General features: G+C 42.1%; 1 protein-coding gene across 2 annotated transcripts in view; it reads left to right on the top strand.

Moving 5' to 3' along the window:
* The window catches only part of myo1ea (myosin IEa), a 59,331-nt gene that overhangs the window by 26,663 nt on the left and 6,106 nt on the right, over positions 1 to 26,562 (top strand). Inside the window, exons 5-27 of one of the 2 annotated variants that reach the window (XM_066701293.1) lie at positions 2,342 to 2,429; positions 4,092 to 4,181; positions 4,896 to 5,027; positions 5,512 to 5,646; positions 6,522 to 6,654; positions 7,209 to 7,405; positions 8,274 to 8,354; positions 9,560 to 9,646; positions 10,272 to 10,358; positions 11,528 to 11,695; positions 13,629 to 13,714; positions 14,864 to 14,945; positions 15,627 to 15,733; positions 16,962 to 17,060; positions 18,023 to 18,167; positions 19,925 to 20,039; positions 20,653 to 20,822; positions 21,397 to 21,542; positions 23,731 to 23,877; positions 24,505 to 24,662; positions 24,974 to 25,060; positions 25,144 to 25,342; positions 25,798 to 25,833. In XM_066701293.1, coding sequence (XP_066557390.1) covers positions 2,342 to 2,429; positions 4,092 to 4,181; positions 4,896 to 5,027; positions 5,512 to 5,646; positions 6,522 to 6,654; positions 7,209 to 7,405; positions 8,274 to 8,354; positions 9,560 to 9,646; positions 10,272 to 10,358; positions 11,528 to 11,695; positions 13,629 to 13,714; positions 14,864 to 14,945; positions 15,627 to 15,733; positions 16,962 to 17,060; positions 18,023 to 18,167; positions 19,925 to 20,039; positions 20,653 to 20,822; positions 21,397 to 21,542; positions 23,731 to 23,877; positions 24,505 to 24,662; positions 24,974 to 25,060; positions 25,144 to 25,342; positions 25,798 to 25,833 — 2,775 coding nt within the window. The remainder of the gene's footprint in view (positions 1 to 2,341; positions 2,430 to 4,091; positions 4,182 to 4,895; positions 5,028 to 5,511; positions 5,647 to 6,521; positions 6,655 to 7,208; positions 7,406 to 8,273; positions 8,355 to 9,559; positions 9,647 to 10,271; positions 10,359 to 11,527; positions 11,696 to 13,628; positions 13,715 to 14,863; positions 14,946 to 15,626; positions 15,734 to 16,961; positions 17,061 to 18,022; positions 18,168 to 19,924; positions 20,040 to 20,652; positions 20,823 to 21,396; positions 21,543 to 23,730; positions 23,878 to 24,504; positions 24,663 to 24,973; positions 25,061 to 25,143; positions 25,343 to 25,797; positions 25,834 to 26,562) is intronic. The other variant, XM_066701294.1, reaches the window with a different exon arrangement.

The raw sequence follows: 26,562 nt of genomic DNA on the forward strand, positions 1-26,562 counted from the left end.
AAAACACTGAAGAGTGCTGTGTCTTCGCAGGGTGGAAACAATGGGAATGCAAAAATGGGGAATTCCATGGCAATACAGGTGGTTTTAATTGGGGAGGAAGCATTTGAAGGAAAAGGGACATAGTGCCTTGCCTCCGGTGCCCATGTTGTTGGAGGAGGCAGATGGGAGTGAGCCTGTACTATGTCTCAGTGAATGCAGTTGTATTCTTTTGTTCAGCTAATAAATCTGAGAGGAAGTCCCAAATGTGTTTAGCATCTGACTGCTGCATAATTACAGCATGCAATGGGAACACCCCTGCAGCGGGTAAAAATAGGACCAGCGAGCCTGACTCAAAACCTATAAACGTAGGGCATTTTGGAGCGTCTCTGTTGCCAGTGTGTAGCTGGAGGAAAAAACAACAAACAAAAAAAAAGCAACAACACACTGCATTCTGGGTAAGAACATTTAAAGCAGGACATTGAAAAAATGACAAGACAGGAGAAGAGAGCACCACAGACAGAAGATCGGTGTGTGGTTCTGAAATGCTCCCTTCCCCCTCATAGAAACAGAAATCTGACACTGATTTCCAAGTGAAATTGGTAGCGAGGCTTCATATGCAGTATGCACTTCCGGATTGTACTGTAGCTTGTTCTTTTTTTTATTTTTATCACACTTGATGTTCAACTAGGCAGTGTGACGGTCTGTTTGGAACTTCTTCCTTTAAGACGCAAAGCGAAATGGATTATTTATACTGCATCGTGACTGAAAATGGGATTAATGAATGTCTACACCACAACAGACTTCGTGACCAGCCTCCAACGTCCCACTCAATAGGTCCCTGGATTTGGGCATGACTAAAATGCAGAAAAGTCATGTAAAACGCAGGACCCTAGAAATCACAGATCTTAGCCTCTGTCTTTTTCTGACTATATTTGTTTCTTTTGCAAGTCTGAAAGGGTGCAGATTTGTGTGTACATGGGAATGTAATTTGTAGCCAAACAGTGGAACGGAACACTACAGAGAACAGTGAATAAAGTTCCTAATATTCCTCCAAGAGAAGCCCCCAGAGTTACTGTAATGTGCTGGCAGTGATACTTCCCCAGACTTCCTCCTTATAACTGCCAAGCATCCAAGCCACAGCTGTTGCTTTTCAAAAGGCATGACTGCAATGACAAACTGTGAAGGCATACTACTGTAATGTCAAGCCAAGCCAAGTATGTTCACATACGTACAATTCAGCAGCGATGTTAGGAAGATGGTGGGATGGAGGGAAAAAAATCTTGATGTGCAACTGCTCAATTATGATTTTGTTAAACTGCAGTTCTGTCAGGGGCTGTGTCATCTGAAGGTGCATAAACCTGCACATGTGGAAAAACTGAAAGCCAGGAAACGACTTTGTCACAGGGGCTCATCTCTCCCTCTCAGGACAGGACGGCACAGGGCAGGAAGCGTGTGCTTCACACAGCCGGGATGTGATTAACAATATTTCATCTGGCAATTCAGGAAGTTTTAAAATAGGCTGCTCTTGACCAGCTTCCAGGTTGCCATTCTGAAGTGAGTGGTCTCGTTCATCTTTTTTTCTTTTTCTTTTCCTTTGTCATGCTGCAGTGAGATGAACGTTGAAACTGTTCTGACTACATCTGAGGAGCGGCTCATGTCACTTGACTCGAGTTTGCCGTCATCATACCAGTTACCAGTCGTAGCTCGGTTTTTAAAGCAAGCAGTAACTTTTTTCCCAGGGACTTGGGGGTTGGTGGGTGAAGAATGCTAATCTGCCTGGCAAGAGGCATTAAGATTCTTTTAAGAAATCTCCCCAGTACTCCCTGAATCCTTAATTTGTATTACTTGGGGATAAGTGTCCACTTACAGTCATGGATTTGTTAAATCCTGTAAGTTTACTAAAACCTGCCTTAACAGGCCACAGCCATTCTCAAAGCATGTGGTCTAAAAAATGCATCTCAATGTAGGCAGTTGATGTGTTTTATATGTACAAACTAGGTTGTGCAGCATCAAGGTTTAAGAATAATGTGTCACTGACACTGAGAATAATTAACTGCTGTTTATCTTGTGGAATGAAATATAAGCTATGAAACAAAGGACCCTTGAGTGTGGTTAGTGTCTAATCACATCTTTAAGTCAGCGGAAAACAGTACTTACAATGAGTTTAAACAACTTGCAAAGAAGTCTTGTAAAGTCTGACCCCTGAACAAACACAATAGGGTGCTGTAGGAGTAGGTGGTAAATACTCACTATGTAGTCCATGCACAAAAAAGGAAATGTATAGATTTTTTGTCATGCTCATGCATGATAAAAATGACAATACGAACAGCAATAACTTAATTTTTGTGCTTCATTTCCTCAGTGGTGAAAGTGGTGCTGGGAAAACTGTGGCAGCAAAGTACATTATGAGCTACATCTCCAGAGTGTCGGGCGGAGGGCCCAAAGTCCAGGTGAGTGTCTTACAATACCCCCGCCCCACCGCTACATCTGTAAGTAAGGTTTAGTGAACTGCCGAGACCAGCACTGCTGTCAATTTTTTGGCAGCCCACAACATGTTTGGAAGGATCTTTCACGATTCGGTACCGGTGGGAAATTCTTAATACAAATCTGATTTGCAAAAGAAAACAAAAACAAAATCATCCCCCTCCCCTCACAAAGAAACATGGGTCTCAGCCTTCTTAAGATACTGGTGTACATTGACTGAATTGACATCACCAGTCTTGAAACCCTCTGGAAATATGATGTCATGATGAACTTGAGCTTCCTTCTAAAAAAAGTCTAAGTTATCCATTCCATTCACCGCGGCTGTCATACGTCACGCCCCTCCCCACCTCCCGCCCATTAACCCCCATCCTGGGCCTGTCCGAATGCAAGGCTACCAGTCTGCCACCAGTCTGGGCCATCTGCTCAGCACTCAGTCAGCCAGATGTCCTGCACTACGAAATCTGGCCTGACGGACTGCAAAATATTACCACTTCGCAATCAATCACAAGCTGCCACTTGACATCTTTCTATGGGGCTGCGAGCTCAGTGAAGCAGGGGCTATAATATTAAGATTATAACTGTGGGGAGTATAATCACTCCTATTTGCCGATTATTTACCTTTTTTTTTATTTGTATGTTTTCTTCATAACTTACTTCATATTTATTAAATATGACCTTTGCAGTGTGCTTAGAACTTAAAATGAAAAAATGTATTTGGCTCTTTAAGGGTCTGCCATCACAGTCTGAACTTCTGTGTAATGATACTCTACTGCTGGGGAGTTTATGAATAAATAGAGCAAAATTACAGCTTCCACTTTATTATTTCATATTACATAACAGGAGGTTTTGTGTGAGTATGTATTTGTGTGTGAGTGTGTATGAGTGAATGTGTGTGGATCTGCCTTTAACGTGTTGCACTTTGGGTTATTATTCTGAGGGAGTTGCCCCTGGGATGAGTAGCTTTGTGTTACTGAACAAAGATCCCCATTGTCAGAGGAAAGCGCTCTGCTCTGGGCCAGAGGGCCTTGCTTTGATTAGTCTCGGTGTCACAGTGCCGAGTTCCTCACGTTCACTTTCAGTGCTGTGGCAATGTATTCACTGCAGATTTCTTAAAGCTCATTTTATTTTATATATGCTATGCGATCACTCAGAGCCTGTCCCTGATAATGACCGACCCATTCCTAAGAAATACAGATGAGCCACAACTTTGAGTGTATCAATTCAAAGCAATGTAAATTAAGCTGGGAACTGATAGCCTAGATTTTGCAGATCAAGCTTTCAGCAACTGTCAATCAGACTTCCGTTTCTTAAAGTGACTGCTGGAGAGAGCGGGGGAAGGCAAGGGGGCAGAAAGCAGTTTCTGGGAAATACAGCGTCACCCATGTGCACTAACACAGAAGTGAATACATGCATAAATACATAAATAAATAAATAACCTACTTGACTCGGAAGCATGGTGAAGAGTTCAAAGGCATGGTCCCCAGATCATATACATAATCGGCTCCAGATGCGTTGTTAGTTTCTGTAATGTCGCAGCAATCAGCATTCTGGGTGCTATTCTGGATGTGAGACAGTGTTCAGATTCTTGCTACCTACTGTACAGTAAGTGCTGGCTGCTCTTCCTGCAGCACGTCAAAGACATCATCCTGCAGTCGAACCCTTTGCTGGAGGCATTTGGAAATGCCAAGACCCTGAGGAACAACAACTCCAGCAGATTTGTGAGTATTCAGTGTTTCTGGTAACATCCTGTTTGCACTGTCATGTCCTGTGGTTGTGGCTATATAAATGAAATAAAATGAAAAGAACAAAAATATTTTTGTACAAGCAGTTCACAAGAAGTCAGCGTTTATTTTAGTTTTATTACTGGGTTCTCCCTTTCTCTTTGGACTTGGTGAAAGTTATGTGCAACCATTTAAATAGAGGCAATGGTCATGCATGTAAACCTGAGTACCACAGAGGCGGCTGCAGTTCCTCCTTGTTTAATATTGCTAGTGACTGAAAACAAAAGACCATTAACCTCCCTCCTCACCCTTCAGTTGTTGTTGTTTTACTTCCATTTCTTTGGGATACTTTTTCGCGCCAGTAGGAGTGGGATAAGTACAAAGACTAGGCTCTTCAACTTGCTCTTTAGATTAAAAAAAAAATAAAATATATATATATATATATATATATATATATATATAAAAATTTAATAGTAGCTACTGTGTCCTGCATATCTTCTCTCTTCTCTTGGAAATATACTTTTGTATACGGACCACAATTAGAATTAACTACCATAAAAGGGCTCTTAGGCATTAACAGCAGCCAGACACACGAGGCACAGACAGGTGTGTCCCTGAATGGACAGAGACTGTGGGACATTTTTGAGGTCTGGATTGTGCATTCTCTGCCTGGCTCAGGACCCTACAGCTCTACTCTCCTTTCCCTTACAGGGAAAATACTTTGAGATCCAGTTCAGTGCAGGAGGGGAGCCAGATGGGGGGAAAATTTCCAACTTCCTGCTGGAAAAATCACGGGTAGTTATGAGAAATCCTGGTGAGAGGAGCTTCCATATATTTTACCAGGTGGGTGATACAGACTCTGGAGGGGGGGATATCCCCAATTCCAGTAGTTTTTAAGGATATTGCAGTCAAATGCTGGTTAGTTGCTAAAAAATTGCATGTAGTTCTCTCTTAATGTGTTATTGAGGTATGTGGGAAAACCCAGAAGTGGTTTCACTTTCCTATAATATAATTTCCTGTAATTTTGTGCAAGGATCACATTTTTGAATGCCAGATATAGAAAAATGTTTGAAATGAGACACTGCTGGCTGATTGGTTTGTGACCTGTTTTTAAATCTTGGGAATCTAAGCGAATTAAAGATTCTATGATAAGTGCACTTTCTTTGGGAGGGAGAGCTGCAGGAATCTTACAAAAATCACAGCATGAAATGTACTTATTTTGGAAGAGTTTATAATTACACAGGGCAAGGTGTCTCCTCTATCGCCTAGGGATTTCAAAGTAGAAATGTAATTATTGGTTTTCTTATGCCAAACTTGTACTTTGCAGCTCATAGAGGGAGCCAAGGAAGAACAAAAAAGCAGCCTTGGAATCACTAGCCTAGATTATTACAGTTACCTCAATCAGTCGGGATCCTACAAGGTGGACGATATCAACGACAAAAGTGAATTTCAGGAGACGATGGTGAGAGCCCTGGATGTTTCATCATGTCACCTGGGGACTGTTTACAAGACTGGAGCAGGCAGGAAGAGGAAATATTTTTAGAAGAAAACAAACAAAACATTGAAAAGCGTTAAAACGAGTCGAAATTCTATAGCTCTCCTTAGTATCACACTGACATTTATGCAGCTTTGTGGGATCTATACCCATGTGTTTAATGACATTATAGTTTAAATTTAAACTATAATTTAAATCAGTTCACAGATGTACAGTGCCTTCTGTACAACACTCACTGTAAAGGCCATTGGAAGTATTGTTGACTTGACTTCCAAGTGAAACTATCATCTACTGTTAAAGCTGAAAGATGTTTGGGGAGCATATCTGTTAAGCAGATGTTTTCCCAGCTGAGATTCACTAAAACACAGAGGAAGTCGTTTTTTAAACATCAATTTTTATATCACTATCACTTCTGACTTTCAAGATTACTTTGCCATGGTCCATACCCCTGTTTTATATCAATAGGTTACCTACCCCCATTTTAAACTGCCTGAACTGCAACCCTAGACAACATTAAATCTGAAGCTAGGCCCATAAAAATCTATACCCAATCAATTTAACTCGGTTAATCCAAACCTTAACCAAAGTCTTACATTTACTGCGGACTCTAACCCTTGCTCTAGCCCTGTATGTAATCAGACAACCATGTTAACCTTCATCCGTATTTCTAATTAAAATGTATCAGATTGAGTTTTCAATTTGGTTTTAGTTGGATTTTGTTTTCTTAAACATCCCAATCCTCAGTTAATACAGGTATAACTATACATTTTGCCTTTTAAAAGCCTTACAAAAGCCTTAGTAGGTTATTTTTTAATTTGTTTGTAAATCTCCCTGACACACAGCATGCCATGAAAGTGATTGGGATCCCCCCCGAAGAACAAACAATGGTCCTGCAGATTGCTGCAGGGGTCCTGCACCTGGGCAACATCAACTTCAAGGAGTCAGGGAACTACGCAGCTGTGGAGAGCGAGGAGTGTACGTAACCCTGCCGGTGGGGGGCTGTGTGGCGACCCTTGGCCAAGCAATCACAGCAGAATGAAGTATGAGGGTCCGGGGCGGGTGAGCCTGGGCAACAACCCCAGGGGCCATTTTAAAACTCCTTTGCTGCCAGTTCAAAACGCACACCTGTTTATCTCCTTCATTAGTTAACAAACACAGTGCGGCTGTGAAATGAAATGAACATCTTCTTGGATGGTAATAAAATTGTTATTTTGGTTCCATTAGGAGTTGCGTGTGTATATCTAGTTATATAGGATATACTGTATATATATGAAGTGGGTTCAGTATAGTGTAACAGAAATATCATGAAGAATTGCTTCTGCCCAGTGCTGCTTTGTGTCCTGGGTGTATTTTAGTCTCCTTCCTCAGCTGATGATATTTTGCTTCAACAGTGTTAATCCAGGTGTGAGAGCTGGCAGTATGACATCACTATCTAGAACATTGCAAGGAAATTGTGTATTTCTAGGCCTCAGAGATGTGTAGTGGGGTATTAAAGAGCTTTGATTGTCGTCGTCCGTAACCCCCCACAGTTCTGGCTTTCCCTGCCTTCCTCTTGGGCATTGACCAGCACCGCCTGAAGGACAAACTCACCAGCCGCAAGATGGACAGCAAGTGGGGGGGCAAGACGGAGTCCATCGACGTGACGCTGAATGTGGAGCAGGCCTGCTACACACGTGACGCACTTGCCAAGGCTCTGCATGCACGCATCTTCGACTACCTGGTGGAGGTGCGCATGTCCAGCTGTGGCTCTGCTACAAGAACAGAGAGAAAGATTAGAGAAGAGAGAAAAAGTGGAGAGCAAGCCACACAGTGTCATACTCATTAAAGGAGGCATGCTGTGTTTCAGAGGTGTGAATACATCTGTGCGGGTGTGCGTTACTGAGTTTATGTTTAAAACCTGGAGATATTAAACACTGAATTAATCACGCCAGTGTTTGGTGTTCTACCTCAAGAGGGTTCACTCTAAACTGGATTAGAACTCAGTCCTCTACTCTGAACACATTGCCCCTGTGAGCTCCAGAGGGTTTCCATCTTAAGCCATATACTCCAGTTTGGTTAAAACAAAGCTGCTAAATTTTAGTTTTTTAGTCTGAATAATCTGTCAGAGAGAATTGAAGTAGCAGATAGGAAGGGGAACAAAGTTATTTTTAATGGAGTGCTAACATCTGGCTAACAGGCTTGCACGGGCATTGGAAGCCTGGCTGAACTGACTGTGAGTGTACGAGTCGAGTGCTGAGGTCTATGGCCAAAGCGTCCTTAAAAGCACTGCTGTCAGCAGCCTTGTATTTAGTGTTAATATGTGACCCGTGGGCTTGCCATGTTAGGCCTGGGGCCCGAGCTAGAGAGAGTAACTGGATTTATAACAAGGGAATGTCATCTTTTAGTTTACAGTTATGGTTAAGTTCCCAAAAAATTGAGAAACAGTTTTGTTTTGTTGCTTTTTGAGATTCTGCCCATGCAAGGATTATTTTAATTAACTATATTTTATTAATGATACTGCAATTTAATGTAATATGCAAACCAGCTGAGCTATGTTGATTTAGTATACCAATATGTACTGTATGTAACTTTTATTTTTCTCTCCCCCATTGCAGTCAATTAATAAAGCAGTGGTGAAGGACCATCAGGACTATAGCATTGGGGTGCTGGATATTTACGGGTTTGAAATTTTCCAGGTAAACACAACTTATTGATAATGGCATGGTAATCATTTGTCTTGCTTAGCTCACGTTATGAAAATACACATTCCAGTACTTCTATTTCAAATTAAACTGTAACACGCATGTTAAATAACAGCTTGGGCTAAACCCTGACATCCCAGAGGCTGGAGGGCATGAACAACAGGACAGGCCACATGTGATGAGGCAGTGACTGGCTGCTACATCCATCCTTCAAACTCCACAAGAGGCCAGGCCTATTACACTATTCTATCACTGTTAATAGTGTCATTATTAAATCACACACAGCTACGGGCAGTATAAAGGTGCTTGCAGAGCATCACATTGCACCCCCCTTCTGTGTCGCTGTAGTGTATTTGAGCCTGGAGTCCTCTGTAAAGCTCGTGTACATTCAACAACACAAAACACACTTTATCTGTTGGTGCAGATTTAGTATAATCCCACCCAAACAGGTTGAAACCTCGTAAATACTTTAAGAGCTGCAGAACGACGCCTTGTTCCCTGCTGTAAGATCCTTGTAATACTTACAGCTTCACAGTGGCCTAGTGTTTGGTACAGTATGTGAGTAATGTCTTTAACAGTCCATAAAGAAGAATAATGCCAAGGCACTGATTGTACAGGGAAGCTGCGGGTTACAGGAGATAAAATGTGCAGAGAGCAGGTTACAGCAATGTTGTGCTCTATGATTTCCCATCGCAAGACAGTGGTGACTTGTAGATAACCTTTTCTGTATATACACAGGATGCATAAAGCATATCCACCATCTGCCAAATTTCCCCACAGGCCCAGGTCATTACAGCTCTTGTGTCTATTAAACTTGTGGTTTATCTACCTTGTCAATGAAAACAACCTCCTTTTATCAGGGTCACTTCCGTTTGTTCCTTTGTTTATGAGCAGGTGTCAAGGCAAAAGTGACGGAGAGTTACTGCTCTCTTCCTGTCATCTGCTTTTGTTCTTTAGGAATCTGACTTGCAGTATCAGTGTCCAAGACACTTTACTACTGCTACAGAGCACACTGTATATCTGGATCCAACCCCCACTATGATAATAATATATATATATATATATATAACATTTGTAACTAAGCGGGAGGGTAGGTGCTGTTTTAAATGTTACTTCATATGTTCTCTTCTAAGATACTGTGTGAACCTGCCTGTAGACCTCTGTATGGTACTCTAGTTAACAATGTTTTTTGCTTGCAGAAAAATGGCTTTGAACAATTCTGCATCAACTTTGTGAATGAGAAACTTCAACAGATTTTCATTGAACTCACCCTGAAAGCTGAACAGGTAACATGGTTCTCTTCTATCTAAAGACATTTGCACTCCATTATAATTACCATATTGTCATAGAAATCAGAAATGCCTAAAATAAGATTCAACGGCAAAGATTGTCAGAGGAAGTGTAATATCATTATGGTGAAGTTTCATGTTATCATATATATGCATAGTTTGTAAAATGTAAAATATATTTGTAAAATGTATTATTATTTTGAATTTCTATGTTTTAGCTAAGTTGAATTTGTAATGATTAATGCCTTGTACTTCTCTGTATTTTTGCACTTATGTTGTAAGTCACCCTGGATAAGGGCGTCTGCCAAGAAATAAAAAAAAATATATATATAATAATAATAATAATAATAATAAATAGTTAAACTGGAACAGTTGTGTGTAATCTCCCTTTGTTAAGTCAGTTCAGGTTTAATTTAAGCACTTCCCTCACACAAAGGTCGACAGAGGAAGTGGAATATCATTCTGGCATTTTGGTGTATGGTGAAGTTTCACGTTATCATATATATACCTAGTTAAATTAGAGCAGTTGTGTGTAATCTCTCTTTGTTAAATTGGTTCAGGTTTAATTTAAGCACTTCCCTCACACAAAGCTCTCTGTTCTCCCCCCCCCCCCCCCCCCCAGGAGGAGTACATTCAGGAAGGCATCAAATGGACTCCGATTGAGTACTTCAACAACAAGATTGTCTGTGATCTAATAGAAAGCAGAGTTGTGAGTACTTTGTTTAACAAAAAAATTGCAATGCCACTTTGTAGACATTGAAAATGTAGCATTGCTTTTGCTACATTTCAGCCAATTCCCCCCTGCCCCCCCAGCACTACTTCTCCACACTGCCAGACAGGCAGACAGGCGGACACACTCGAGGTCCTACACAGCCACTCTCTGAAGCCTGTGCCCTCCCACATGTCGGCTGTGCTTCCCATGACTGTCTGCCTGAGATCTTCCCTTGTACCCATGTTTCCAATTATTCATACCTGCTAATCCAGCTAACCATGGTTTTTATCCGTGAACAGGAACAGGAAAAAAAAAATGTATACCTCTGATTTCTGTCCCAAAGGTCCTGTGTAGGATTCTGTGTGAAAGGAAACCTGCATGGCAGCACATTTAGTGTAATTTGAAATGTCACACCGCTACTGTTTCGTCCTGAACAAATGAACCAGAGCAATTTCTACTTGGGAAACCTCTGGGCTGCGCTTCCCTTACAGCTGGGGCAAAGTTTTCCTTTTAATCTAGTTAGGCAGCAGCTGTGGTTTTGACATACTGCATTTGCTAAAAATGGAAGGTGGCGCCTCCCATGAAAACACGCTTTGTGTTTGTGCCTCATAGACAGCCGAGCAAATGGGACTGCGCTAAGAGACGGATTCCTTTCTTTCATCAGCACCTGTATTTAGTTTTAAAGCATGATGCCAGCACTATTTGTCAGCAGACATGTTGGCTTATGTGTAAAGTGGAAATCTTGGGCTTAAATGCAAAACAGTGTTTTGTGAAAGTATGAAAAAACATAATAATTGATTGCAAACCCTATTATATTGTAATGTATTATTGTTTGCTTTTCTATGTATAACTACATGTCTGTAGATGTAGATTAACTCTAAGATAACCTGTAATGACATACCCTGCATTAAGATAGCTCATTGCACAGCACATGTTTGTGTCCACTCAACCAGTGCAATTCAACATCATCAGTGAATTAAATTAAGTTTAAGGTCGCGTCTCCTGCTGATTTGAGCCACTTTAAAAATGACGCCTGACTGGCAGGGGAGAAGGCTGGGTTATACACAGGTGCCTGTAGTGCAATTGGAAATGAGGCCATCAGGTGCCTCACTCTGCTGCAAGGATGGAGCCTTAACTCGTGTCCCTGTGCCGCTGCGCCTCCCCAGAACCCCCCGGGCATCATGAGCATCCTAGATGACGTGTGTGCCACCATGCACGCGGTGGGCGAGGGCGCAGACCAGACGCTGCTACAGAAGCTTCGCATGCAAGTGAGCTCACATGAACACTTCAACAGCTGGAACCAGGGCTTCATTATCCACCACTATGCCGGCAAGGTAAAGGAGCCACGGTCACACACACCCCTTTTTGCCCACTGTTTATAATTTTTCGTATTTGGGTTATTCTCCAAAACCATGTACCACTACTATTACACGAGAGTAAAAAATTGAACATGTCATTATCTATTATATTCTTGTGTTTTTTAAATTATTAAATGCCTCATTTAAAATGCCTCATTTCATTTGTATGAAAAAAGATGATCAGCCAGCTACATTTTGCGCTAGTGGCATCTTTTTACCACCACCCCTAGGGTTTTGATAGGAACAGACACCAAACCGGTGTACGGAAAGTATATTATTGTGTTCTTTGTTGTGTGATATGTTCATTTTAACATATCAACAATGTCTGTATGCATTTGTGGGTGTTCATGAAAGTCTGAATGGATGGATGTCACATTCTTTAAAAGGTGCATTCTGTGGCCATATCTGGGTATGTGTTTCATTCTCTGGCACACCCAAAATAACATTTTGCTACCTTCTAGCATTATTTATCATTTGTTTCTGATGTTTTACTGCTGTAGACTTGCACAAAAAGGGTTCACAGTGAAACAGTGAACAATGAACTTGTTAACTAAATACAGTGCTTGAGATCTGTGGTCGCATTTGTGAAGCGCAGATCTGTGCTGCTCCACCAATGGGATGTGTGGAATTGTGCAGAACTGTGGAAATCTGAGCAACACGAACGCGACATGCAACAAACATTAAAATAAGCACACAAACAAAAACATTTTCATTGTTATTAGATTGTATTCAATATGTAAATATTCATGGCCACTGAAAACCACCTTAAATTACCTTCAATTAATTTAAGTCGATCTTTTTTGCTGATGGAAGTCACAAATAAGACACCACGACTAAATCGCCCATTCAACTCCTGACACATAGTAACCCTTCTAAATTTAGCAACTGTAATTTTCCCACCAACAGTAGGTTATTTATAAATGCAGAATAAATGGTCTTATTGGATGCCTAGTGCAAGAAACTACGTCCAATTCACATACCGATCGAACATGATTTTGGGAGACAGCACTTGCAGAAACAAATTATTTTTAATGATTGCATAACACTGCACGCATTCTCATTAGATTTTTTACAAACCCGACTGTATATTTGTGCGGTTATATGCATTTGATAATATATCACGACACTGTAGGTTCTATTCAATACTATATGCGACACCACATGTTTCGAACACGATGTGGAAAGAAAATAGTAAATAACTAAACGATTAATTTCGTTATCAATTAATATATTATAATATCAGTCAAAATTCTGCTTATAATTAATAAGTAATGCAGACAATAATTCTGATCCATTTTATTAAAAAAAATATACTCTGGTTTGTGATACAAAAGCATGTGACAAAATGGTGTCTAAAAAATTGCAACTTTTCATGATCAAATTACTACTAGTGAAGATTTCACTATAGAAACTATCATTTATTTTTTAATTTTTATACTAAAAACCTATGTTAAGATATGTATTAATGTTTTGTTTTTTGGAACTATTGCCAAGTTGATGATCATCCTCAGTGGTACATGTTTTGGGACAATGACCCATTGGTTGCTCACAGTCAGTGGCAATAACATTTAGCTCAGTGTACTTGATTGCATTCAGACTTTAACCAAAAAACTCTTTAGGGTATCCATTATGAAAGTTTATTGTAGTGCAGCATGGTGAAGCATGGTGAAATCGGAGTAAAGCATGGAGCGGCCATGTAAACGGTTATACACACCAAGGGGAAAAACATGGAATTCATACATGGGATCTGTGATTAATGGGTTTGCAATTGCTGAGGAGTTTTAAAAATAAATAAATCTCCTTGACTTTATTGTAACTTACTGTACACACAACAATACATAACTTCCCAAAAAAAAATGATGTGAGAAAGATCCTCACGGTTACTTATGTTATGCGTCTCTGCCTGCAGGTGTCGTACGATGCAGACGGGTTCTGTGAAAGGAACCGGGACGTTCTGTTCACTGACCTCATTGAGCTGATGCAGAGCAGTGACATGTAGGTAACCACTGGCCTGCTAGCTGGCCCCAGTGCAGAAACATCTTGTTAGAGACTGAAACAGTGAAAAGAGAGCAAAGATGGGCAGGGAGGGGGGTGTGAGGTCTGTGTTTAACTCTGAGCCCCCCTGTTTTCCTCCACACAATTGATGTTCTCCATATGGAGAGTGCTTTGCGAAAGGCTTGCATTGCATTGTATGCCTGGCCCAGCCCTGGCGCGCCGGTGGCAGCATCTCCACAGGGGCTCCACCAAGGGCTCCCCCAGCTATTCTTGTGCCCCCTGATGGCTCTATTCAGCCAAGTCTGCCATCTGTGCAAGCAGGCCTAGTTTAATTGTGTGCAGCTTTTGTGATGCAAGGCTGAAGCATGCTGGGGACACACACGCACTCCCCGTCAGATGACCCCGGCAGCCTTGAGACAGTGGGGCGGCACACCTCTTCCTCAAGTTCACTTCCAGAATATGAGCAGAAGACGAACCTTGTAGTCAGTGCTGTGCTTTAACCTAGTATGGCACGGTGTGTCCCACACTGGAAAGTCTTGTCGCACTCTCAGATTCAGCTCTGCAAGGCAAACTAAAGAGATTGGCAGTAGATAAACTCCCAAAGAATTCAATTAAGAATTAATCTCCATAAAATTTCCTTTTTTCTCTGGTTTTCACTTTTTTTGTTTTTCCAATTACTTATAATCCTTTAACATGAAAAAATAATAAGAAAGAAGGAAAAAGGCGGGGGGGGGGCAGGAATGCTGCAGAGAAATTCTTACATGGTTAGTTTTATTACGTTGTGACCATCGTTAGGCTGGCTTTGTTCAGTCTGGATAAACATAACCCAACACAATCGACACGGAAGAATGCACTTTTTGTTATTGTCTGTATTACAATCCACATTTTTTTTTTTTTTTTTAAAGATTAAAATATGTGGAAGTTACTTTTGCCACCACACCAACATAAAGCCACAGTTATTTTATTTTTTTAATTATGGGTATTGAGGCCTTAACTCATATGAAGCATGAGCCTCGGCTATAACCGATTCCTAACACAGTTTATTTAAGAACTGTCCAGAGAGGTCAGTCTTTGAAAGTTTGTCTTGAGTGCACTTCTGAATGCATCCCAGTGCTTAACATTCTTTCTTTTTTATTTTTTTTCTCTAAGATCTTTCATTCGGGCAATGTTCCCAGAGAACCTCCAGGCTGAAAAGAAGGGGCGCCCGACAACTGCTGGGATGAAAATCAAGGTGATGCGAATTAATGTAATCCTCAGTCACAGAATTGAGACTAAAGAAATCAAACTGCCCTTTTCTGCCAGGCAGGTGCAGCCTCTGGAAATGGATAAAAGCTCTTTGGCTGTATTGTTAGTCCTGGGTGTTTGGGCCCCATGAGTCATCCGTCTGTGACGTTGATTCAGCAAGGAGACGCAGCTCTCACCACCACAGCCCAACAATCTGATATGACTTTATTATAGTCATCCCACTACAATAGGAACACATGAGAAACTTCTAGAGAGGTCTGCTTTTATGTTGGGGAAGGATGTGTTCTATGGTGAATAACATATTCTCGGACATTAGTAGATTTGTTTATTTTATTTTATTTTGTTCAGTTTGTCTTTGTTTAGTTTTTATTTATTTTGTTCAACTGCCACATAAAAAGAACAGAGTAACTGTCATCCATATCTGAAGCACATGCTTCAAAATGAATCTCTCTCATTACACACTGAATGTTGCTTGGTGATCGTTTGGCCGATTTAACGAAAACCACCCGTGCAGTGCTGCACTGCTCTCTATGAGCATAATATGCTTTGAGTGTGGTTCTATAAAGGGAGTAAAACAAGTTTCAGGCTGTAGGAAGCAGTCAACAGTTTTGCCCATTTAAGTGCTTGCAGTCACGTCTGGTTCTCCCGATTCCTGTGTCTCTTCCAGAAACAAGCGAACGATCTTGTCAGCACCCTAATGAAGTGCACTCCCCACTACATCCGCTGCATCAAACCCAACGAGACCAAGAAACCAAAGGATTGGGAGGAGGCGCGGTAAGGCCAAGCATTGCACAGCAGATGTGTGTCCAATCGGCAAATGCTTAATTTCGTAAAACTAAACTGCTAACTGAGGGTCAAACTTAATCAGATAATGAAATAAGGTTTAAAGATTTTGTTTTCAGCTTTTGATACTTGCATTTGTCCACTAGAAATTATCCCTGAACGACAGTGTGTATCAGCGTTTTGTGCAGACTGGCAGTTATATTCATTGATTTATGTGAAATATTGAAAGATTGAGTATGAACTTAAGAATAGTATTTTACTGTTTTAACTTTTTAACCCAAAATATAATTTTCACAGAAAGCTATAAAAAATAGGAGCAGTTAGTCTGTGTAATTTTGTGTTTTTGTGTAATTTATTCAGAAATATTTTGACATGGACTTCCAAGTGTCCATGAGTTCCTTGTAGAGTGGTCTCTCCTAATACATGAGGGGTCTGAAAAGGAAAAGCAGGTGGAGTTGGAGCCGCCGGCTCTCGGGCCGTTTGTATTTTCTACCGCGGCAGCCAGGACATGATGTACTGATTTAGAGCACTTCATTGTTCAGGGCGTGATCGCCTTCCTGTTGTGTGCAACAATAGTACATTGGCCAGGATTCATGATACAGGGAGCTGAAACACAAGCCTTCCCAGAGGAAGCACGTGTTTAAAAAAAAAAAAAAAAAAAGTGCATTCAGGGATTCTTTCCATTTACTTTGGAAATAAAATTGCACCACTTAAAGAAATAACGGAAGCTTTAGCCACACAGTCTTAAGGTCGGCCTAAGAGCCATTTAAACACTGACAGGTTGGGGCTTTGATCCTCTGTTGGGTGCTGGGAAGTGGACCCTGATTGGTGAATGGGTGGTGGTGTCACTTATTAAAGGATCTGCTGTGAGTGAAGGAGCAGAGGCAAATCTTGAGAGAGTAAAGACACATACTGAGGCCACCCTCACTATTTTTTCATGCATCTGTTATGCTTTAAAGATAAGAGTTTCTATCTGATTTCCATTTTGTTCGGCAAGCCAGTCTTTCTGCAAGCAGCATACAAAGTCAGTAGATTTTTCTAGAAAGGTTTATTTGACAGATAAGAACCCACAAACCTCTGTATTACTGTCAATGGCCTCTTGGAGCTTTCCTTAGGCCTATACAGTACAGGGGGTAAGGAATCCACCAACACAGTAGGACCTGGTTCATCTCTGCAGACACTGACATCACTGATTTCTGCTGGTGTGGGTTATTTCTAGAGTGAAGCACCAAGTGGAGTACCTGGGTCTCAAGGAGAACATCAGGGTGAGGAGAGCTGGCTATGCATACAGGCGGATCTTCCAGAAGTTTCTCAACAGGTAGTATTGATAATTATTTCCATTATCTTTCTTTCTTTCATTCAGATTTTTTATGTTGTTGTCCAACACCTTTATGCAATTCAACTCGCATTTAAGAACACTATTCTGGGGCAAGGTCACCCTTGTGAACGAGACAGAGCATACAGTTCAATTGAGAGCGTACAGAGTACAGAACTAAGTAGAGGGTGATGGTGAGAATAACAGCCAGAACAGGCTGCTGGTCACACAGTTCAGTCTGCTCTCTCCCCCCGCGTGAGGACATGGGCGTCAGAGGGAGACGACCAGGAAGTGCATACTTTGCCATTGTTTGTGTTGGCTGGTTGCTGAGAACAGCCTATGTGCTGCAGCCAGTCAATAGGGCCGTTGGAGGCCGAGGGCTGCGGAGCAGGGCTGAAGTCACTCTCCCGCCAGCTCTCCAGCTCGCTGGCTCTTCGACTCTTCCCCAGGGAGGAAACGCAAAGAGCTGGCTCCACCGCCGCAGGCCTGGCCTGACTCTGCCTGGCTGGAGCTTTAGAAACCCAGACGCAGGCTCGTGGCGCAGCTCCCTGCTTCCCCGCTAACTGCTCTGCACACACTCCCACTCCCACTGCCACCCTGTGTGTGCACTCTCTCTCTCTCTCTCTCTCATTCTGAAGGCATGCCATATATCTCTTTTAGGTACAGCAGTTCTGGCTCTATGTATGCATGTATTTATTTATTTTGCAATTAAAAGTGAGGTTACATTTATGTTTAAGCTGGCAAATGAGATGGTTCCAAACAAAATGTATTTAATTCTAGGACATCGCTTAGATTAGGTGATAACAAAACTATGTCAAATCCCTCATTCTTTTCCCCCACTCATTAAAAAAAGAAATAAAAAAAAAACAAGCTCCATATGTAAGTTCCCATTCTTGGCTCTAGCCCCTTGACTCCTGGGGCTCCATCCTGTCCTCACTGCGTTCTGTTCTGTATCTATTTCCCAGATACGCCATCCTCACCAAGGAGTCCTGGCCTAAGTGGCGTGGCGATGAGAAGCAAGGGGTTCTGCACCTCCTCAAGTCCGTCAACATGGACCATGACCAGTTCCAAATGGGCCGCACTAAGATCTTCATCAAAGCCCCAGAATCGGTAGGCTGGTCTAACTGAACTGGGAGGAGATGGAGAAGGGAGGGGAAGGGGATTCTCCTATGGTAGTACTAAGAACAATAATGCTGTTCAACAGGATGCCTGATCCGAGCTTTGTCGAACTGAGAGTAGCTTTCATTTTCATATGAAAACGTGTGGCAGAGCTCATCTGTCCTGCCCCCTGCCCTAGCATTATGTCAGCTGACCTTCATACGAGTGTGTCACAAGGCTGTCTCTGGTTTCAGCTATGGTAGACTAAGTACACAAAAAACATATATGTGTAGCTATATTGCCAGTGTAATAACATTGAATTAACAAAATCTCAAAAACCTCTCACTATCATCTGATTCATATCATTCATATCACTATTGAACGTACAGAAACATGAGCTGGTAGGCTGTCTGCCCCTGGTCTAATTTAGAGTGTGACGCAGTGATGGAGGGTGTGTCTTTCTTTTTTTTCCTCCCTCAGACACAGAGGGCTGCAGTTTTTGCTATGAAAGCTGTTTTTGTCACTTGGTGGGCTGGTGAGCTCACTTGTTGACATTTCCAGACACACACCTGAATCAGCCCTTGTGATGTGTGAATGCCAGGGATTGTATGACAGTGTGTGATCTGGGAGAAGGTAGAACCCAGACCCCCCCCCAAACACCACTTCCACCCCACCCTCATGGTCCGATGGAGGGCGGTGGGCTGGTTTCTGAAACACACCTTTGATTCTTAGAGAGGTTTCTCTGTCACAAGCTCAGCTGGTTGAAATACACTGATAAGGCACAATTGACCATTAGTTACTTTTTTTACGGCACTGCCAGTCAGCATGTGGGCGCTATAAATCAGACAGGATGTTTAGTGTCTTGGAAAGCAGGATTTAATTTTGGTTGGTCATAGCAAGTTGGCGCAGGAAATAGCAGCGCAGTGGGAAAAGCCAGCGAGCCGTTTCTACGTCAGGGCAAGCGTTGCCCATATGAGCTGTGACTCGAGGCTCGCTATTTGCTTAGAGGCAGACATTCCTTAAATCTTAGGCTTTTCGCTTACAGTGTTTGTCTTTCAGCAGCCTTTTCTTTAACTTGGTCTGTCTTCCCAAGATGTCACTTTTAGCTTCACTGACGTGGCTTTTTTTGTGTGTGGCTTAATTAATTTTAAGAATACAAAAGTGGAAAAAAAGTATTCAAATATCCACAGTGAAGCCATGGAGTCCCTCGCCAATTATTGTGAAGTATTTTACACCTCATGTATGGAATCAGTTTTTATAACCAAAAAAAAAGTATTTGAAGATATACTGCATAAGTACATGAAGAATGTATCATTTTTAACTTAATTCACTCGGCTGTGACACTGCAATGTCTCTAGCTTACACAAGTTAATGCATTTAGATGCTGCCTATTGTCTTTATTGTTGCATGTGGTCATTAAGGGGTGTCAGACACATTAACATTACCACTGATGGCTAGAAATAAAAGGCTTTTGCTGTAGTATATTTGTCCAGCATTGGATTTCTGTCACTGATCACTGACATAGATATTATAGTTTAATATCCCAACATCTCTTACCTGGTCAAATGCAATTTGCAAAATGTAAGACTGCAGGGTTGTAAAACTGTAATAACACATCATAATTAATCACGTATCACTTTCCCCAAGCAGCTTAATGCGATCGTCCATCCACAGAAGAATTTTGTAATGACTCATTGTGGATCTAACATCTAACAGCCTTCCCTGTAGCAAGAGATTAAGAAGTTACCTTTGTTTTTGTTTTTTTGTAGCTGTTTCTGCTTGAAGAGACGAGAGATCGGAAATTTGATGGCTATGCCCGTGCAATCCAGAAAGCGTGGCGGAAGTACATGGCCAGGAAGAAATATGTTCAGATGAGAGAGGAGGGTACGTTTTCCCTTGAGCCTGTGAAGCCACACTCACTTTGGTCACAAATGATGTGAACACTGGAATCTTCTGCACCCCAGCCTGACTCATGACGATCACTTCACTGGCATCTCAGCTTCTTTCCAGGCAGAAACACAAAAAACACCTGTCCACTGTAACAGTTCAGTTTCCTCACTGTCATGTTGTAAGCCGTGAGTTTTGGCCTAGAAGGGAAGTCCAAAACCATTCCATCATTCTTGTGATGTGGCAACTGATGCTGACACTAACAATTTTGTGCTCCTATCATATGGCTTTTTAACCGCTAGACTCCCGAACATCAACTCCTTTCCATTGCTGGATTTCTGAAACCCAACTACTGCAAGCCTACTATGCATGGATATGTCTGTTTATCTATATATACACACACACAAACACACATATATATATATATATACATATATATACACATATATATACGTATATATACATATATATATTTATATATATATATATATATATATATATACTAGAGAATTAGAGATTTTGCATTCCCCTTACAGAGTTCGATACAGAGCAGACTCTAAACTCCACTGTTGCCAATGGTTTCTGTTTTGGTTCTGTGTCTTTCCAATAGCTTCTGACTTGCTGCTGAATCGCAAGGAAAGGCGCAGACACAGCATCAACAGGAACTTCGTGGGTGACTACCTGGGCATGGATGACCGGCCCGAGCTGCGGCAGTTCGTTGGGAAGCGGGAGAAGATCGACTTCGCAGATAAAGTCACCAAATATGACCGGCGGTTCAAGGTACTGGCCACACACTCTATGTATTCCAGCTTCAGTTTTTTTTTTTTTTTTCTTCAACCGTTTAATTCCTCTGCTGCACACATCATTTAAACCAAGCACAGTGTTCTGGGTCATAAATTGAAGAATTAAGAATTTGACATGGACAGAAATGACTCGCTATCACTACCACAAAAGCCTGTTAATTTGGCTGCTCTGGACTTCTCCCGCTTCCTGCGCTTCCAGACAGCTGTGATATTGTACAGGAAACCCCAAAACCAAAGCGGTTTGTAAAGGAGAAACTTGGCTGAATGTGGTATCTTCACAGTGACAGTGTGAAATTCTTCAGCACACTCTGCCTGTGACAAGATGAGCAAAGGCGCTGACTTTCTGGTTGGAAGCTGGTTTCTGTGGAAGGTTAAGTGCTGTAAAGTAATAATTCCTTTTTAGTTCAATATTAGTTGGTAAGTTTTTGGACCAGTACTCCTAAATTCTTATGCTCTTTACAAAAACAAAGATATATCTCAAGGGTACCCAAGTGTTTTATCTTTGTTGGATTTACACTCCAGTCTCAATTGTGTTTCTTGTTTGTGTTCAGGAGATAAAGAGAGATCTTATCCTGACCCCGAAGAGCGTGTACCTCATCGGCCGCGAGAAAGTAAAGCAAGGCCCTGACAAAGGCGTGGTGACTGAGGTGGTGAAACGCAAGATTGAGGTGGAGAGAATCCTGGCTGTATCCCTCAGGTAAGGGGTTGCTGGGTGGGGCAAATGGAGACACAGCACAGGATAAAACTATTGCATCCCCATATGTTTTCACACGGTGGAGAGTGTAGGGGAGTGCATCTACAAAGAGCAGGTGTAGAGTAAGTCGTAAGGCAATTGTCAAAGCTAAGGAGCAACAGCAGGTTAAATAAAGCCCATCAGCCAAGAACATTTCGTCTGTTCTCCATGGTTTCTTACGCCTAGCCGGAACCTTAATCAAGGGAAAATCCCATTGAAAAGCATTATAATATCATTCAGTGCTAAAGCACTTTTAACAAAGCCCAGGATTCGGACTGGTAATTACAGTGACACTCCTCCCAAATCACGGTGGGTCTCAACCTGTTGTCGCTCTTTGATCCGTGGCCTGTCTTGAAAATTGTAGTCATCCATGGATCTATTAGACCAGGAATAATGAGCGACTTCCCAAGAGGGAAAGCATTGAAGGACAATAGTCCAGCTCTGCAGGACAGAGTACCAGGAAACTTCAAATGCTGCAGACAGTGGTTAAGGTTGTTCTGTTTTTTACCACATTTTAAAAGCTCCATTAATACCAGGCATCTGCAAAACATTTCAGCCATGGGGTGTGTATGGTAGAGCACAACAGGGCTATAGAAGGCAAATTATTGAATCCAGTAAAATGTGCTGTTTTATAATTTGTATTATTATTATTATTATTATTATTATTATTATTATTATTATTATTATTGTTTTTACTGTAGGATTAAATGAGACCTGAAGAACATTGTAGGATGTAGTTCAAAGATGCTTTAGTGTTATATAAGTCTTCAGTCCCTTTCTCTATCTGAGCGCTATGAAGGAAACCAGTACCATCATCTTAATTAGCTGGAGATCAAATGAACAAGCTTGAAAATGCCCCCTTCCCTCGCAAACAGGTTTTAATGGGAAAGCCGAGGCAGGCTCACCAGCATTGGGATGCGGTTTACAAGGATTATAAAACGTATTAGTTTATTAGTCCTGTGGATATTTAGTCTAGTGAACAAGTAAAGGAGTGCTTGGCTGAGGCTACAAAATGGTAGCAGGGTAGCAGCTCAGGGCCTGAGGGTAGGCTGGGCTGGCAGGGAGGCAGTGTGTGTGTCTGTGTGTGTGTGTATGGGCTTGTGAGCTAGTGTTTCAAGCTGGGGGGGCTTTTAATGTAAAGCAGGTGTTGCAGATAGGGAAATGAAGGATCATAAAAACCTTATTAAAAAGAGTTTGAGTTTAACAAGGAAACGGTGCACAAAAACAGTGATGCCGAAGGGCTACGAAGGAAACCGTTTCCACCAGTAAGCTACTTCACAAGTGATAAGCTTTGTTTTTAGTTTTTTTTTTTAGGTTTTTTTAGATACTTTAACTACTATAATTTTGGTTTGTTTTTACTCTAAAGGCCCCGCCCTTTTAGACCTTTGTTTTGCACATGCGCACTATGGCACTTCACATTTTCCTTTAAGTTGCTGGCAACTGCTGTATAAGCTGCTGCTCCTGAAAATATAGCATCTGCTTTACCGATAAGAAGGTGTTAATAACTAAGGATCACAGCTGCCAGTGGAGGGAAAAATATAATGTTTATAGAGCAATGCCTTTTGTCACTGCTGTGAGAAACTCTGATAACCCAGGCCTCTACAGCCTGTGTTTTGTTGGCAGAAACAAGAGCAACTGTAGTCCTTTGCAGCAGTCCAAAGGGTAAAGCCAAGCATACTTGAATTAGTATGATTAAATTACAACCTACACATTTAATTTCATCACTGGTTTGGAGATTTAACACAATTTGATATCTATATTGGACTAGTTATAAGAACACAGGATCCCAAGCAGCTTCTTCACCATAGCTTCAGTTAAGGCTATATAACCTCCTCCTCTTCCTCCTTATTCCTTTTCCTCCTCCATCATTTGACTCTAAACTCCTCTGCTGTTGTGCTGCTACGGCCTGGATCCCGTTAGACAGTCAGTCAGTCAGTCAATCTCCATCTCCATCCTTCACTCACTTCATTTCCCAAATCCACACCGGTTACCTCATGTCATATGAGCCGATGTAAAGCACTGGGTCAAAGTGTTCTTGCAGTAACGCGGTATTGGTTGATGTACTACCGGGTGGCCTGCCTGCTTCAGCGAGTAATCAATAGGATTCCTGGCGTGTGGCTATATAACACTCTGCCCTCCTATAATTCCTCAGCACCATGCAGGATGACTTCCTGATTCTCCACGAGCAGGAGTACGACAGCCTGCTGGAGTGTATCTTCAAAACAGAGTTCATCAGCCTGCTGGCCAAGAGGTTTGAGGAGAGGACCCGAAGGAAACTACCTCTAAAGTTCAGCACCACGTGAGTGAGAGAGAGCAAGGGGTCGGGCAGACCAGAGTGCGTACAACCACGTCTGGTCGTTCAGAATATCATTAAAAAAAGATGTTCGCAAGCAAAAGCAAATCTGTGACATTGTGTTATGTTCTCTTTTTTTTTTTAACTTATTGCCTCCCCTAGTGTCAAAATTATATAAAGGTTTCTTTTATTGCTAAATCAGGATGTAGTTTTTAAGTGTTGTTTGATAGCTGGAATTTTATTTTGATCTGGGAATGCCCAAGGCACGCAGAACATTCCTACACACTCCCAGGTGTTATGGAGCTAAGATGAGCTGGGCTGGACTGTGCTTGTGGTATAACAGCAGGGCTCTCCTAGACAGCCGGCTGTAGGCAAGACCAGGCTGTAAATCACTCATGTTGAGTACAGTCCCCAGAGCTTTGAAATCTATTCAAATTCGTCTAGACCAACTCCAGTGTTTCCTCTCAAATGTAGCTTACAGCTGTGACGGGTCATGCTTAAAGCACATACCTGTAGCCCCATTATACAGACTAGACCTTTTACCATAGGAATTGGCATGGGCGTTGTGAATTGGGGGGGTAGAGTAGGGTGTATTAGTGGTGCTCATTGCTGCGCTGTTTGCTTCCTCTGCAGACTTGAAATGAAGTTAAAAAAGGAGAGCTGGGGTCCCTGGAGCGCAGGGGGATCTCGGCAGGTGCAGTTTCTGCAGGGGCAGGGGGACATGGCTGTCCTCAAGCCCACCAACAAGATGCTGCAGGTCAGCATCGGCCCTGGGCTGCCCAAGAACACACGTAAGTCTGCAGAAGATGCCTTTCACTTGCTGTATAGGAGCATGCTCACCTGTTCACTGCGTGCAATGAATGTGTTTGACATGTGGTTTCCAGATTCTCCCCAGGCTCATGCAGTATGCATTGGAGATGCACAGATCATTTTTTTGACCTTTTCTTCTGTTTGAACTCTGAGATTTCTGTGACTTCTGATGACTTTCACCTGCATCTGTTTCTGATCAGTAATGGTGAAAAGCAAGGCTGAACCCCACTGTGGTGGCGGGAATCTTATGAATGTGTGAATATGGGACTCAGTGTTTTCTTCCTCTTTCAAGGTCCTACCAAGAAGGCCTTCACACAGAGCAGGGGCATCTCTGGAGCACGGCACAACTACCCAGCCAGGGCCGCCCCAGGGCCGCCAGGTAAGACGCTTCGCACTGCTCAGGGTGAGATCATTGAAAGTGGACATTGTATTATCCTCAAAGTGGATTTATGTCTTCGGCAGCTTCCCACCAGAATGGTGTGTTGAAGACTGCACATAACAACGTGTCCCAGAGGCAAGCCCCCATGCAGCACCCCATGCAGCAGTCCACACGGCAGCCCTACCTGCCCACGCCAGTCACCCTCAGCCAGCTCAAAGAGAGGAACAACCGGCCCCAGCCCAACCTGGACTGTCTCCGGGTGCCTGACCAGGGCGCAGCGGGGTGAGTCCCACACAGCCTGCCGTCTGTATGGCATCTGTAAGCACGGGAACACAACACCCAGCTTAGAAAGAGCTGTTCACACCAGATCACATCAGTTCACACATCACTTCATATTGAGTGTGTTATGTGCCCCACCAGCCAGCTAGTCAGTGATTCCTCTCTAAATGATGGTGGTGTTCTTGTTTTATGTTGTTGTTATGGAAAAGCAATCGTTTGCATCAGTCCAGTAATGCTGGTGTTGTATTCTGAATGATGTGTGGTTGATGGGATACTCTCAGAGGTGAGTGCATTTCATAGTTTGATTTAAGAGTTCCCAGGATTATTCTACGCTTCGTGCCTTGGGTGCAGCCACATTTCTCAGCACAGGTTGTGTAGAAATGCTGACTGTATGGCTAAGAGGCCCTGTGGGGTGAGCTGGCTGGAGAGTGTAACTGGATAAATCTGTTCCTTTATAGTAGCCGAGCAGGACAGCCCAAAGCAAACGGAAGAAAGTGAGTCCCACAATGAATATTTATGTTGGGTGATGGTTGTGGCCTAGCAATCATAGCAATCTTCACTGGCATGTTGTAGTCCCTTCTCTCTCTCTCTCTCTCTCTCTCTCTCTCTCTCTCTCACACACACACAATAGTAGTAGCTTTGATTTGGTTGTTTTTAATCTACTTCTAACTGCCCATAGAAGAGAAACAACAGGGTTTTACCCATCCTGCTTATTAGGACAAACCCTGGCCCTTGTAAAAGACAAAAACAAACAAACAAAAAAAAAGTCAACGCCTATGACAAGCCCAGCCAAGCTTTGCGACAAAGAGTGAAAAATGCACACATTCATCTATGGTTAAACCAGTGAACCAAGCTCTCATGATATTAGACTTCTTAAACTTTTGACCATTGTTTTCCTTTAAGCTGAACAAATGCAATACAAATGGGGGGGGGGACACCACAGAATTGCAACCAGTTTATTTTTGTATTCAGTAATCTTTTCTGGGTGATTCAAAGAAGACTTTTTCCAACAACAAGGTGTTTCTCACCCCAGGAAACCTTAACCCATTGAATTTATTTATTTATTTATTTAATCTGTTTATTCTCAAATCTTCCCAGCCATTTTACATTCATCATGCCTTATACTGTATGTAAGGAATTGGGCTTCAGAAATATGCTTTAAGGCACAAAAACTAAACAAAACAACAAAAATGTACCTTCCTGTTTGTAAAGGCTTTCATGGG

Source organism: Amia ocellicauda, chromosome 4, assembly GCF_036373705.1.
Source record: "Amia ocellicauda isolate fAmiCal2 chromosome 4, fAmiCal2.hap1, whole genome shotgun sequence".
Classification (NCBI taxonomy): Eukaryota; Metazoa; Chordata; class Actinopteri; order Amiiformes; family Amiidae; genus Amia; species Amia ocellicauda.